The 16,217-nt window shown below is 34.8% G+C and overlaps 1 protein-coding gene across 1 annotated transcript; it reads right to left on the bottom strand.

Annotated features, from left to right (window-relative positions):
• Positions 1-301: 301 nt before the first annotated feature.
• Positions 302-5,740, bottom strand: LOC149390917 (Leucine-rich repeat protein kinase family protein). The gene is made up of 4 exons (XM_089619889.1): positions 5,050-5,740; positions 2,094-2,678; positions 1,155-1,469; positions 302-783 (listed from the first exon to the last, which is right to left on the bottom strand). The coding sequence occupies exons 1-4, from the start codon at positions 5,738-5,740 to the stop codon at positions 422-424; spliced, it is 1,953 nt and encodes a 650-aa protein (XP_089476015.1). The 3' UTR covers positions 302-421.
• Positions 5,741-16,217: the final 10,477 nt, after the last annotated feature.

The raw sequence follows: 16,217 nt of genomic DNA, 5'->3' as shown, positions 1-16,217 counted from the left end.
ATGTGAGAAGCTCTATGCTTCATCATCTTAAAAGGTAAATATGACACAATATACACACCAATATTATTGTGTAACTTTATAAAATAAGTCACTCAAATTTAAGTTTGAACAAAGCTACAATGCTCTTGCCATTGTGTAAAGAATTTTATCATGTGGATGACCAGTAGCCACACTTTAAATTTCTCTTCATATGTTGGTGGATAAATTTGAGAAGAACTGTCCCATTGTAAAAAATGCAGTTGAAATCCCTGGCACTATGATCTCTTCTTAGCATAAAAAAATAATTAATGAACAAGAGAAATCACACAAAATTCACGATAAAAATAAGTACCAAAAGAACACATATCTTTGTGCAACCCCTCCCTCAAAATATCTCATACATACAAAAGAAGTCCTCTAAACATTATTCTTATGGACATAGTCAAACCTTCTTAATTGAATGAGAGAAATCAGCATAACTAGAGAGCGCGGAAGAAGAGTGGTAAACATCCCAATCGGACACATAGTCGGTCTCATCCCCGACAACATTGTCTCTCTCACGGAGCTCGTCGATCCTATCGGTGGCGAGCAGACAGTCCCAGCGCTGATCGACAACAGGGTCGCAGCAACACATTCCGATCTTGAGAAGCTTATACATTTGACCTTGCGCGTTTTTGGTACCACCCATCTCCTTGTCGAACAACTCTCCGTTCCACTCCTCTTTCACCACCGACTTCACCCACCCCGCTAGGTCCCCCGACCCTCGATCGTTTATCGGCGCCAAATAGTTTGCCGGGAATTTCCCTGCAATTTTAATTATTAATTTAATATTTTTTTTTATTGGATGTACCCTTAGTATAATTTATGTCTTTATGAAATATCACTTTAGTGTCAAGACCAAAGAATAACTTACGATGGAATACCACAAAATAATTATCATCTTGGCAAATTTATTAGAGATTTGGAATTTTATACTGAGCTAGTTATTTGGGTGCACTAGTTTATTAAATTTTAAAATCTATAAGGCTTTATTGTTGTTGTTAAATTATGCTAGTTTTCTAAGAAATTTGAAAATTTTGTGTATTACAAGAGTTGGAGTTTCAAATGGTTAATTTCATTTTCTTTGTCAATTAGATGACTATAAATATAACTTAGATAATTAAATACAGTCATACCTGTTAGGAGCTCTAAGATGAGTATGCCGAGACTCCATACATCAGTTTTTTTGGTGACACGATCGCGTTGTGATGATTCGGGGGACTTGTGGGCGGCCAAGAATTGGCGGGCAGAGACGAGAGGCGCTAAGGCATAGTCGGCGAGGAGAGGATTGAGTTCGCCGTCGAGGAGGACGTTAGACGACTTAAGATGGCCATGTGGGAGGCTAAGATCCGCAAATTCTCTGTACAAATACATCAACCCTTTTGAAACTCCTTTTATTATTTTTAGCCGTGTTGCCCAATCTAATCCCTTTTGTCCCACTGCCCGGTTACCTGTTCAAATCACAATCAATTTAACAATCATATAAACAATATAAAAATTGCTTAATTTAATACATAAAAATAATTATTGTACACGGTGACGCAAATTTTCTCTCTAAACTTGCATGACATTAACAAATAAAAATGACAAAATAAAATGTTACAACTTTTTGTTTAAGACCGAGTTTGTTAGTGATTCTCTTCGATACCGCCGATATGACCTTATGATAAGTTTTTTACAAAAATGAAAAATGTAACAAGCAAATCAAATTTGATGGGAAAATGAAGTGCACATTTGATGGATAATCATGTTTGACAATCCATTGGAACACTACCATATATATATATATATATATATATAAAGCAGAGGAAGGGTCTCAATGAACATTTTTTTAAAAGGAAAAAAAAAAGAGATTAGACCTTAAATACAAATAGTGTTCATTCGTACTGATTTTTTGAGTAGAAAGGTAAACATGTCTTCAAAAAACTCTAAATACATTTTTTTTCAAACTTAAAATATTTTTGAACATGTCTTAGTATATTTCTTCCTCCAGACTAAAATATATTAATTATTCCGCAGCAACGCATGGAGCATATATTGCTTATGAGTAATAAGAGGCAAGAATAGTGATTTACCATGGAGATGACTAGCCAAGCTTCCGTTCTCTACAAAGTTGGAAATCAAAAGCTTCTCTTCTTTTGTGTAATAGTAAGCTACGATGGGGAGGACATTTGGGTGGGCCAACTTGCCGATCCTGCTCATATGGGCCTGAAAGCCTTCTCGGCCCACATTACTCACACACCTAAACCTCTTGACGACCAAGGCCGGCCCAGTAAAGAGAGCAGCCTTGTAGGAAGACCCAAAACTCCCACTCCCCAAAACATCCGCAGAAGCCCTCAACAAGTCTTCCAACTCAAACCTCTCTCCGCTGCTTCTCGTGAAGTGCAAATTGCTCTTCTCCACTTTTTTCCCTTCCTTGTCGTACCGATCGGGAGATTGGGCTTTATTGTCTCCCCGGAAAGTGAATCTTTTGTACACTTTTGTTTGTGGCCCCAGCTTGGTTTCGGATATTTGGGCCCGGGAATGGCGGGCCTTGAGGCAGGCCATCAGTGTGATAGCAGACATCAGCGTTAACACGGATAGTGCAATGATGACTATTGTGATGCCCTTGTTTGAGGACTTGCAAGGCCCAAGAGGAGCTCCACATAAACCTTTGTTCCCTATACATAATCAATTAATATATATAAAGTCTTGTAAAAAAAATATATACACCAAAAATTAATTATTTCTAATTTCAAAATTATAACCATTTTTTTTTTTACAAATCTGTCGATAAATAATTGTGTTTATTGACAAACATGTCAATAAATAACTGTGTTTTGTTTTGGTCATAGTTTTTTTAATTATAAATAACTAATGGATTTTGATGATAAAAGAAAAGTTTTAGATGTTATAATTAAAAAAAACTGTATTTACTAAGAATAAGAATTCAAAATTGTAAATGTAAATGTATAATTATGTACTGATTAGTTTTACAAAAAATTAGGTAACTATCCAAATTAGACGTTTGAGATTGTTATATAGCCAACGTTCAATAATATTTGTCAAATAACCACAAACATGACGTGATATTCCTGATTTACCTTTTCATTGAAATAAAATGATGAAGTATTTACGTCAGTTTAAGCATGTGAATACGTAAGTGTGACTATTTATTAAACGTTAGCTAAAATAACAATCTCAACGTATAAATATGATTATATACTTAATGAACCTTTAGTTTTAACAATGGCCACTGTTTATTCATAATAACTCTATGAGTTGAAGTATAGAAGCTTGCTTGCATCATAAAATTCATGTCCATGCATGAAGTTATGACTTAGATTATCATTGCTACTTCTAGGTGACTTAATCAGATATATATATATATATATATATATATATATATATATATATATATATATATATATATAAATATAAATGTTCGTCAAAATTCTCTCATAACTTTCTTTAGACCTTTACGTGTGCAATAAACATATAAATATAGACAGGTGGTGTGTACTTTAATATTATTTTTAGGGAATATTAATGGTGGTGAAGCAAAACATATACACCAACTTGTTGCTGGCTACGAAGTCAATGTTTAGTTAGTTATAAAACGTGCGTGCAATTACATAATCATCAGTAATATGATATCAAAGAACTTTAATGCTGCTCATTATTTAAGTATATATATTAACTTAATTTTGAAGTCCAATCATGGATTTTTTTACTGCAGAAAAAAAAATTAATTGTGATCGAAGGACTAGACTCTTTAATATGTGGTAAGATGAGATGTCTGGTTCGGTCCGAATCCGATAGTAGTTCATTCTCACATTTTTTTTTATTATTTATAATTTAATGAATCATTATTTTGTTTATTTTAACCACGTTAATTGATTTTGTTGACTGTTGAGTTGAGAAAACTCTAAAATTCATTTGTACTTAATGCTAAAAATAATAAAATTAATTGATGTGCTATTTTTATTTTGTGAATTAATTTTATTACATAAGTTTTAATAGAATAAAAAATATTTGTTACTAATTTTATTTAACCATATCTTTTGAACATAAAATTAAGAGTTAATTTGGATTTTACAAAGCTTAAAAATGGACAAACTTATTTATTTTTGAAGTTTTGATGCAAAAAAAATTATTTGAAAAAAAATAGGAGAGAGAAAGTGACGAATTTGTTAAGAAATAAGGGCAAATCAGACTTTAATTATTGCCACATAAGCCATTTGGCTATATCACTAAAAATTGTCAAACATAAGCTAGATCCAAAGTTACATGTTTAAAGTGGCTTAATTACTTACAAATTTCTAAATTGTAACTACATATATTAATCAAATAATAAACAATGAGCACATCCTAAGATTGTAATTTGATTTCGGAATACATATGATATTTTCCATTTTACCCAAGATCTATTACTTCTAATAATAGGATCTGCATTTATCACTAATAATATATATATATATATATATATTTATATTTATTATTTTCTTTTCTTCAATCTAGGAGTAATAAAATTTGATGCTGTAAATACGATATGAACATCTCAATTTCTTTTATCTTCATACTCGAACTCATTTTACATATTTCGACGGGAGTATTACACAAAAACCAAACACTTAAAATGATTTTTTATTTTCTGTAGCCAAAACGAATTTATCTAATTAATGAAAACGTAGTTCCGTAGCTCGTTTAGTATACTTGTCCTGTCATTACCACAGGGGCAAAATTTAAATAATAACCTTCAGATCATTATTAAAAGGCTTCTCCAAGTTGAAATTTAACTCTTAAATAAAACTAATATAAAAGTGCAAAAATATTCAAATCGTGGTAAATATAACTTGCGAAGAACGTCATTATTTTTTTACTCAAACCCAAGATAGTAGTTTTTAATTTTTATCGACATAAACTGTCTTGTCAATCCATTTCTGACTACATCGTTACCAATTAGGTTAGAAAATTATAACTAAAAACTACATATCGATCTAAATTAATATCATGGTGACATAAAATCTAAAGCACATTTTTTTTACTTACCAAGGAACGCGCTTTGGTTAACGTTGCTGAAGCTCGCCGGAATCCTCCCAGAGAAACGGTTCCCGGCGAAGCTCAAGACCTTCCAATCCCGCGTCGGAAAATTCGGAATATTTCCCTCAAACCCATTCCCATCCACTTTCAGCTCCATAAGCTTTTCCAGCCCCGCCAGCGACTCAGGCAGTTTCCCAACAAATCCGTTATTTCCGAGGCCAATCTTCTTAAGATACTTCATTCCCTCGAAGGCGTCCCGGGGAATCTCGCCGGAGAATCGGTTTCCGGAGAGGTACAGAGCCCTGATTCCGGCGAGCCTCCTCAGCTCCGGGACTGGCCCTTCGAAGCTGTTGTTGGTCAGGCCGAGGCTGTACAGGCCCGGGACCCGCGCCAGGGTTTCGAGGTCGATGGAGCCCGCGAGGCCCATTCCCTCGAGCCTCAGCCCGCGGAGTTTCCCCTTCCAGCACTTGAGGCCCGTCCACCGGCTCGTGTTTCCGGAGCATAGCGGGCCCAGCGTGGGATCGGCCCAGTCGTTGAGCGCTCCCGAGTTTGTCAGAGAGGCTTTGAACTTTATGAGGAGGTCCGCGGCCGTGGAATCATCGTCGCCAGCGCCGGAGACTAGTATTAGGTTTAGTAGTGTGAATGTGATCAAGAATGTTATTCTTTTTGTGAGATTTTTGGATTTGTAGTAATTAGGCATGTTTGATACTAATATGGTAGTGCTAGGGTTTGGGGCTATTGAGCAAAGAAAGATATGGTTTTTTGAGGGATGAAGTTTGTTATCAATGTAGTAATAATAATTATAATAACAATAGCCATGGAGTAGAAGCTGATAGAGAAACTGTGATATGGAATTATTGGGAAAGAGGCAATGAAGGGGTTTGGTGAGATTATTGACGTGGTCTGAATTTCGTCAGAAATATGAGCTGTATAAAAAAAATAGGGTTCCTAGCTAGCTAGGGCCGGCCCTAATTCAACTACAATGATTTAGAGGGACATATTGTATTTTTTGTTTTGTTTTGTTTTGTTTTTGTCTGGTTATATATTTTTTATTGGAATGATATTCGGTGTGGTGAGTTGATCAGTTTAAGCTAATTCTCAATTTCTGATGATTGTTAATGGCGTCGCATTGAGGTTTGTCTAATAAAGTTATTATATTTCATATTGTACGAGCCGTCGAAGTCATAGTTTGTATAGTTGTAAAATTTAAAAAAATACTATGAAGAAAATCATATTCGGATCTGCTTTGCATAGTGCTTTGCATTTTGTTCTCTTAGAGGACAGGTGTTCGTATGTGTTCGGATAAATATATGTTTTAAAGGAAAGTATAATATAGGATCCATGCAGGGTATATATAAAAATGACGGGTATACATGAATTCTTTATTATTTTATGTTTGGTATAGACGTATAGTTATATGAAGACGTGATATATAACATTATATTATCCGTTGTTCAAATTGACAAGTGCAGGGCTAAGAATACTAGAATAGGGCTAAGAATAGTTCCCAACTTTCTTATAAGTTGCAGAATATATTATGCACATAAAATATTTTTTATTTTAGTTTACTAACCTTTTTATTAACAATCACTGAACTCGTGCAACAATAGTAAGTCGAGACAACGGCGCACTGGATAACCTTAATCAGCAAGTTATATAATTATAGACTGAGAGGTAGAGTATAAGGGCTTTAGCAACCATCCTGGAAGACGAACAAGGAAGAAAATGTGAGAGTCAAACTAGTAAAATAAATGGATATCTCCATCGCCGTGGAATCCAATATCTCGTGGAAAGTTTTCACCATGGAAAATCTTCTTGTTGCGAAAAAGTTAAATTTGTTTTCACCACGACGAGCTTCATCCTTGTCTCGGAAAAATTTCCACGACGGAAGCAACTCTTTTTTAACTGCCGATCAATGCACTTCAAAGATCCGGGCCTTGCCTTCTTTACTTGAAGTCTTCAACTAGTTTACTCTACTTTGAACACACACAATAAAATTCTTCATAGAAAGAGGATCACCTGCCCTTATTTTCATCCCTTAACATATTTAACCAATAAATACACAACAAGTTGTGGTATTAATTTAATAAAAAATTAGGTAACTAACCAACTGAAACGTTTAAAATTGTTATATAGTCAAGATTTCGTAAAATTTAGATAAATAGTCACACACATAGCATGAGATTCATGATTTGCCATTTCATTGCAATAAAATAGCGGAGTATATTTACGTCAATTTACACGTGTAAATACATGGATACTATTTACCTAAGATTTACGAAACATTGGTTATATAGCAATGTGAAACTGTAAATATGACTATATACATAATAAAACCTAATTTAATTTATATACTATTAAATTAGGAGAGTATAACCTACAATCAAAAGATTGGAACCTAATTTAACAAAGCGTCAATCGTCAACCAAGGCAATTTCAACTCTGAGACTTTTTCATCAAAAAATTATCGGCACCAATATTGAGCTCTGTCAACACGGCTAGCAACTCATGGATGCGATACCACAACTGGTGAGATAAGAAGAGCACGAGATAAGATAAATAGTCTTTAAAACAAATAGATTGGGTTAGTAGTCACTACTACAAAATACCCTTTTAGAGTCGCTCAAAAAGCGACGCGTTATATTTTGGGCGTCGCTTTTTGAGCGATGCATATGTTAGTGACGCCCAAAGGTTTGGGCGTCGCTTATGACCGAGCGACGCTCCACGTAAGCGCCACGTTGGATTGGCGGGTTTTTTTAATTGGGCGTCGCTCTTTTTATTTGTGACGCTTAATAACCTGGAGTCAGACTGGCGTCGCTCAAAAACTGAGCGACGCCATCCTGGAGTCGCTCAAAAATTGAGCGACGCCAGGTTTTTAGAGTCGCTCAATTTTTGAGCGATTCCAGGCTGGCGTCGCTCAAAAATTGAGCGACGCCAGTTTGGAGTCGCTCAAAAATTGAGCGACTGTCAGACTGGCGTCGCTCAAAAATTGAGCGACGCCAGTTTGGAGTCGCTCAAAAATTGAGCGACTCCAAATTTTTTTTTTTTTTAATATTTAAAAAATAAAAATAATCTCAGAATCTCTATATCATATTCAAAATTAAGAACCCCCAATTTCAAACATTCATAAACCCTAAATTTAAAATCTCGTCCAAAATTCATGAGAAACTCAAACAAATGGTTTCAATTCACAATTCCAAGCGCAAATCAATACTATTCGGTTACTAATCCATATCAAATCCACTTTAATTTTACAAATCCCAACCAGAAATCAAAATTCTCAATCTAAGAGCAAAACCCTAGATTTCCAAAAATCCAACTCGGGTTTGATTTTCTCACCAAATCTCTGTGAGATTCCGACTCCCCGTTTTGTGTGTTCTCTCTCTCCCGGTGATTCTTTCTCGAGCCGGCACCTTGATGGCTCGCGACGTTCTTGCTTCTCGGAATAGCATGATGAAGAAGATCAAAATGGACGGCGGTAAATAACAACAAATGTACATCCTTCACACCGAAATCAATAAAAAAAACCTAAGAATCTTTACCCATAACATCATGAAATAAAAAAAATAAAAACAAAAAAAACCTAAAAAAACCCTAAAACTAATCTCTTACCCGTGCGTCACGACTGAAAACGTTCACCAAAACCACGACGCCGGCCGGAGTAAAGTGCTAAAGATGTGTAATGGTGGTGGAGGTGGTCGGTGGAGATGTGTAATGGTGGTGGAGATGGGTTTCAATGGAGGATTTTGGGGTTTTTGGAGAGAAAATGTCGAATAAGAAGATGAAGTGATAACTGTTTGGGGGGGGGGGGGGGGGGGGGGGGGGGGGGGGGGGTGTCGCTCGCTTTTTGAGCGACGCCACGTCACTGGCGTATTTTTTAAATATTAAAAAAAAAGATTTCTGGAGTCGCTCAAAAATTGAGCGACTCCAGAAATCTTTTTTTTTAAAATACGCCAGGCCACGTGGCATGGGGCGTCGCTCGCTTTTTAAGCGACGCCACGTCACGTGGATCTGGCGTCGCTCAAAAACCGAGCGACGCCCCATGCCACGTGGCCTGGCGTCGCTCAAAAACCGAGCGACGCTTGCTTTTTGAGCGACGCAAGGCCACGTGGCCCAATCAAATTAAAATACCTTAATTTTAATCTTTTCCACGTCAAACGAGCTCCAAAAAATACTGTTATGCGTCGCTCAAAAATGTATGCGACGCAAATATAGCGACTTCTAATAGGTATTTTGTAGTAGTGAGTGCAAAACAAACAAACGGATGAGATGGTCAAGCATGTGTGCACGGAGAGTGTTATGAGAGACCGGAAGAGAGAAATAATAACGTGATATGGTATCGGAGGTTGTTGAGCATCTCGGCGCAGCCAAAGTGGTGGCGTCTGGCTTTGAAATTCCCATAGAAGAAATGCTCGATGATGAGGATGAAAATAGTGGCGCTGAGGTACTTGAGCAAAAACTCATGAACTAGTTCGGACCAAAACCTTAATATCCAAACATGAAATCCGAAATTAAACAAGAAATCAACCAATTCATTACTCAATAACCAAGACCCAACAATTAATCGGAAGATTCAAGATTCAAATCCACAAAACCTCTAATTTAACCCAATCAGATTTAAAATCAATCATAATCAATGTTTTTCATTTACTTCGATATGTAGAGAACAAGGCGAGTGGCCTTCACTTCCTGCTTCCTCGTCACTTAATCTCACCGGTAAATCTCAAGAGCAAACAATCCCATCATCAAAATCTCAAACCCTAGAATCTTGAATCAAATGTGAACAAGAGAGATGAAGAAATATTCAAGACCCACCTTAGACCGAAAAGAAGCTTGAAACCTCCGACCACTCTCTCTATCTCTCGAGCTCTCTAACATGTTCTATTACTCTCTCTTTCTCTCTATCACTGTCTTTTTTTTTCTCTCTCACGTTCAATTTCTTTCTTTTTATCCTTGCTAAGAGATTAGAACCAATCTTAGCACGAAACTCAGGCGAAGGTCGGGACAAAAGGCGGAGAAAAGAAGAAGATAAGGAAAGAGTTAAAAGAAAGAAGGAAAAAATAAAATAAGAAGATATAAGGAAATAGAGAAAATAAGAAAGTGAAAAAAATGAGAGGGAATCGAAAAAGTACAAGTCCTGTGCGTAGTTTTAAATGAATTTTTTTTTTATTAGGGTGATGTAGCTAAATAGTCAATTTAAAGTTATGAATTTGCAAAATAGCCAAAGTTTGTCTTAATTGAGTGAAATAGCCAAAATGTGCAACAAATTGGTTTCCAAAAAAATTTTGAACCAAAGATTAATTTTTTTGAAAGTGATAAATTGCTTATAATAATCGTCAATAAATTTAATCTTGCCTGTCAAAAAAATTTTGAAAACGTAAATTTGGCTATTTTGCTGAAAAGTTGAAACCTTGACTATTTTGCTAATCAATAAGTTTCAAATGGTTATTTTGTACAATTTTTCCTTTTTATTAACATCTCGTTGCGAAGAGATATTCTCATCGTGGCGTGAACTGTAATTTTTTTTATTTTATTTAACTCAAAACCTTTTAAACGACGAATAAAACACTTGAGAATTTATGACATTTCGACTCGTGAGTACAATATAAGCGCATATAGATGCATTCATTAGTAGTAGAATATATTCAAGTGGTACGTAGCTCTTACTTTCTATCAACTAAGACTTCTTACACCTGCATTGTCTTGATTTTATTTTTGGTGGCAAAAAGAGAGAGGAAGTATTTTTTTTTTGTTGAACATTTTATTTTGTTTGGGTTGTAACAGTTTTTTATACCATTGCTTTTACTTACTGCCTAAAACTTGAACTCTTAGTTGCTTAATGTTTAGTTTTTATGTTGGACGCACTCTATTTAGTGCTATGTGGGCCATTTTTTCCATTTTGTCAAAAAATTCAATCGGAAAATTGTTAATTTCTTTGTGGCAAGTTTTATTATTTTGGCAAAACTTGATGCTGTTCAAGACTTTACGAAACTACTGATCAAGATATAAGGGTCACTTGATCACATCTTCTTTTCTTCGCGAATCAAACTAGGATATTTGACCGGATTCGGTTTTCCAATCTATTAATTTTTGGAAAATTGTGTTATTGATGATAACAAAACCCTCCTAGGGTTTTGATTATCAACTAAATCGTTGTTGTCACACACAGCGACTTATCTTCAACTTCAGATCATAGCTCTGATTTCTTCATCGACAACCGTGCGTGAGAATTATGTTTCAGTCTCCAGTGGCGGATCCAGACTCGGAAGGAGGGGGGGGGGGGGGGGGGCGGGGGGCCAAAACTGAACTTTGGCCGGAAGAAAAAAAAAAAAAAAAAAATTTAAGCCTTAATTTTTTTTTTGGGGGGGGCCAGGCCTCTTGGGCCTTCAACGTGGGTCCGGGTCCACCACTGTCAGTCTCTGTGCACACCATCCTCATAAACATATATATATATATATGTATATATATATATATAATCGTTGTGTGTGTTTGTGTTTCGTTCGTTGAGACAATCTTTCGGAGAGAGGCTTGTATAAAAGAGAGATGGATCTATGATCTAAGTGGATCTTAGATTGCACTTCAGTTAGAGGAAACATATGCTTGAGAGGGAGTGTGAAAGTACGAGTCTTTATACATCTTGATTATTTTTTCCACCATGAAAAATAAACCGCCCCAAAAACTAGGTGCTTTATATCGAATTACCAATTATGTTTGTCCTCTACTATATTTTTTTTTTATTCTGTTTGTTTGGTTGTATTATTTTTCTTTTATAAAACAGTTGTTCAGTTTGTTATCAACAAGATAATTAAACAATAATCTATTAACACATTTATATTTAGTAATTTCACTAAAGAATGTAATGTAGATAATAACTTGTGAATATTTATGATGACTTTACGTTGAGACAATTGACATTCGAATTGAAAATTGAGAGAACAAAAAATAGATTGATATTTTGATGTTATGTAGATAGATAGCTAGGCACATATTTACATGAAGCAGAGCGACGTCACGTACATGACCCAGACAAAAATATGTACCGCAAGTTAACAATTTTTTTTAATCGCGCAAGTTAACAATTAAATACTAATTATGGAGTGAAACACTAGCATACGTGTACAGAGAACACGAAATGTATCCATAATTCCATATATACACACTTTCTTAGCAAAGAGGGTACGATAGAAAAATGCGTAAAAACTTTTACAATGTACACTTGGCCATCTATGTAGGTTTATTTAATATTTTGGTTATTATATAAATGGAAAATAAGGAAGTTGAAGAAGAAGTTCACGTTCAGGAGTCTTATGGCCACATAGGAATAAATAATACCTAAAAAGGTCTCAAGGCCACGCTTTTCCAAATAAATTAAAAATAAACAAGAGCCTAAAGGCCCCAATGATTGAGCAGCCGTCCACTAATCCACGTGTCTCAATCTCAATATCAATCAACATCACAGATCCCGAGGAGTAATTTTCCGGTGTAATCGTACATTCATGACTAAATGGTTATTTATTTATTTATTTAAATTAATCAATGACTAATAAATGAATAATATTCTCTCTTGTGTTAACACTAGTTTTATAAACGCGCGATGCGCGAGTTAGCAATTTTTTATTTTTTTTTAAGTAAAAAAGGAAAATAAGTAAAATAGAGTAAGTTGAAAACTTTTAATTATATTAAATTAAATCTAGAAAAATCGTTGTCAAATATGTTTAAAAAATAAAAAAATTAAAGAAAAAAAGATATAGAGAAATAAAAAGTAAAAAAAGTTTCTTATATTTATATTAATATAAAATCTATGTATAGTTTTCAAATAATATATATAAACATATACATAATGTATTTTATTAATATAGTATAATATAATATTAGTAATTATGATTATAATATACATAAAAAAATTATACAAAATATATTGATGAGAGAGGGAGGAAAAAAAACTGTACAAAATATGTTGATGAGGGAGGAAAAAAAATTTAAAGGATAAGGGTTGAAAAAAAAAAAATCAAAAGCCAAGGGTTGGAAAAAAAATTAAAGGACAAGAGTTGGGAAAAAAAAATTCAAAGGCCAGGGGCCGAAAAAAAAAAATCAAAGGGCAAGGGCCGAAAAAAAAAAAAAAAAAAAAATCAAAGGCCAGGGGCCGAAAAAAAAATCAAAGGCCAGGGGCCAAAAAAAAAAAAAAAACCGTCACGTGTCGCCTCCTGGCGGCTCCAGGATGCAAGTTGAAGGAGAGGTGCTCCTTATTAACTATGTTATAGATTAATTCACAGTATTTAGTACAACGGAGCAACATTTAATTAAAACCCTTCTTTTTTTAAAGGTTTATATACAGGTAAAGTTGACCACGTCGAACTCGAGAAATGAGATTTTTTAGTCCCATTTTACATTTCGCGGGAAATGAGACTTCCGGAACCGTAAAAAATGGTATAAAAAAATCTCGGAATCATTTTCTGTGTTACTGGGAATTTCTGGCACCATATTTCGCGGTTTCGGGATTCTCATTTTTTTAATATTTTAATCACGAATGCAATTAAAAAGAAAAAAAGAAAAATTCCTGCATTTACAATTTAAAAATATACAACTTAAAAATAATAGTACTAAATGGTCCTAAACAGGGATCTCGGTTCCGTTTCATTTCTCAGATGATTTCGGGATAAAAATCCCGATACATCTCATAATACGATTTTTTTTCTTTTCATTTTTTACATGATATCAATAATACCGAAAATAGAGTCCCGCGAGATCACATGTACATGACTAGCTTTATATACCGGTCCTTAGAGTTACATCACACTCTTCCCGCTTTTACCGTATTTGGATCATTTTTTTATTTTTTTAGAATCCAAGTGTGTAATCTAGTGATCATTTTTAGGGCAAAATAATCATTTTACGTGCTTTAACTATTTATTAAGAAGTTTCTTTAAGTATGTATATTCAACATATATTTGTCATTTCATATGGTTTAAAAAAAAAAAGACCATGAAAACTAGGACTATTTACAAGAATTCCCCCTAAACCATTGATCGTTTAACAATGTACATCTTCAACTTCGATTTTCCATAAAAATTACTCTAAACTATAATTTTTTTTAACTTTTGCCCCTTCCGTCAATATTTAGCAGTTACCATCCATAAGAGACGCACGTTTTACTCACACGGTACCTAAGCTGTATAATGGTATTTTTAATATATGAATTAATTTTCAATATTTTGTTTATTAATATTCTATCTCTCTCTCTCTCTCACTCTCTCTCTCTCTCTCTCTCTCTCTCTCTCTCTCTCTCTCCTGACACATACACGAACAAATCAACTTCATCTCCGACTCGGTCGAATAGAAGCCAAATCGCCGACTATTCGATCTTTCTCCAGCTCAAATTCAGCCTCAACTGCTTACAAATAAAAAATAGCTCGAATATTCGAATTCATCTAGAGAGAGAGAGAGAGAGAGAGACAACTGAGCAGCATCAGCATTGCAATGGCGAGCGAGCTCTCGCCCGAAATTGGCATTCCAGGGGGCGATAGGCTTATCCATAAGTACCGTGGGTCTGTGGATCCAATTATGGTTGCTTCGAAGCTTGACAAAGATGTTGCGTACGACGCAGCGAGATCGTCACCGGAGCTCCGCGAAGGTGACAAGGTTTGACTCGCCGCAAAATTCACGAAATCGATGGGATTTCAAGGCGCAAAGAAACCAGAAGAAAAGGTTTTTGTTGAGTAATTTGATTCCAGTATTGGGATTCAATCTTCACGGAAGATAATCGATAGGGTCTAGGGTTCGATCAAAGAAGCAACTCCGAGAGAGAGAGAGAGAGAGAGAGAGAGAGAGAGAGAGAGAGAGTAAGGAAATATTTAATAAAAATATATTAATACATTAAAAATACCATTATACCCCCAGGTGAGGTATCATGTGAGTAAAATGTGCGTCTCTTATGGATGGTAACTGTTAAATATTGATGAAAAAGACAAAAGTCAAGAAAAATGATAATTCAGAGTAATTTTTGTGGAAAATCGAAATTGAGAGTGCACATTATTAATCGACCAAGAGTTCAGGGGAAATTCTTGTAAATAATCATAAAAACTAATATACCTCATGCAAAGTTTAGATACCAAAAGTACATATAATTCCTATCATGATAAGGTGAAATGAAAAGTCATAATATGTATTCTATAAAAAGGGTCGCTTTTGTTGCTATATATATATATATATATATATATATATATATATATATATATATATATATATATATATATATATATAAAGGATTCTTAGATTTAGTCCTAGGAAATAAATAATGATTTTTTTTAGAGAAATTGTCTAATTTCCCACAAATTTCATAATATTTTCCCATTTTCCATCAAAACGCTAATTTTTCCCAAAATACCACATCTATGTCAACAATGTTGACATCTAATAGTGAAGGGCAAACATAGATGTCAACATTGTTGACATAGATGGTGACATTTTGGGAAAAATTAGCATTTTGGTGGAAAGTGGGAAAATGTTATGAAAGTGGTGGCAAATTAGGCAATTTCTCTTTTTTTTTTTTTTTTTTTTTTTTTATGGTGAAACATATTCCTAATGGGGAGATGCGTTAAGCTAACTATTGATGCAAAGGAGAAAAAAGAGGTAACCTAAATGCTTTCTAAGTAAATAAATTTTCGAACTAAGTCATTTGAAACGTTGGATTTGCAATCTAGCTAACGTTTTAAACAGATTTAAAATTGATCGGGATAAATGAATAGCCTAAATAGCCCAATTCTTTTAAAATTTTAGTCAATCTATTGATTTATTTAAACAAATATTATTTTATTGTTCCTATTGTAATACAAAACAATTCTCATTTCCGACCAAACAAAAAAAAATCGTTGGACGAGTCGCTGAGAAAAATGAATCGCCTCGAAATTGGCGTCGGCGACGATTACTGCCTCATGGCGAGGCGGCGAGGTTGCTCCTCCTCCTCTTGTTCATGTATCTCGTGCTTCGGCGGCGGCATAGGATCGTGGCCGTCGATGTGCTTTCAGCGGATGCGCCCGATCACGGCGGAGATCGGAGAAAATCCATGGTGGACGGGGGTTTAATTAGGCTCTCCCGAGAGGCTCACGCCGAGTTAATCGGATTAACTGCAATAGTTTATCGGATATTGCATTTAATCCAATTAACAGCGATAATTAATC

Source organism: Urtica dioica, chromosome 7 (genome assembly GCF_054948205.1).
Source record: "Urtica dioica subsp. dioica isolate 48M chromosome 7, U.dioica_male_clone48M_v1_H2, whole genome shotgun sequence".
NCBI lineage: Eukaryota > Viridiplantae > Streptophyta > Magnoliopsida > Rosales > Urticaceae > Urtica > Urtica dioica.
The sequence above is the reverse complement of the archived record's forward strand: the minus strand, read 5'-3'. Positions and strand labels throughout refer to the sequence as shown.

Bases quoted from the DNA above. Each gene is read 5' to 3' on its own strand.
- LOC149390917 (XM_089619889.1), bottom strand. From the start codon at position 5,740: ATGCCTAATTACTACAAATCCAAAAATCTCACAAAAAGAATAACATTC. The intron at 1,470-2,093 runs GTAAATCACTAT...TGATTTGAACAG, and splicing joins CTTGGCTAGTCATCTCCATG to GTAACCGGGCAGTGGGACAA. The intron at 784-1,154 runs GTATGACTGTAT...TTAAAATTGCAG, and splicing joins CATCTTAGAGCTCCTAACAG to GGAAATTCCCGGCAAACTAT.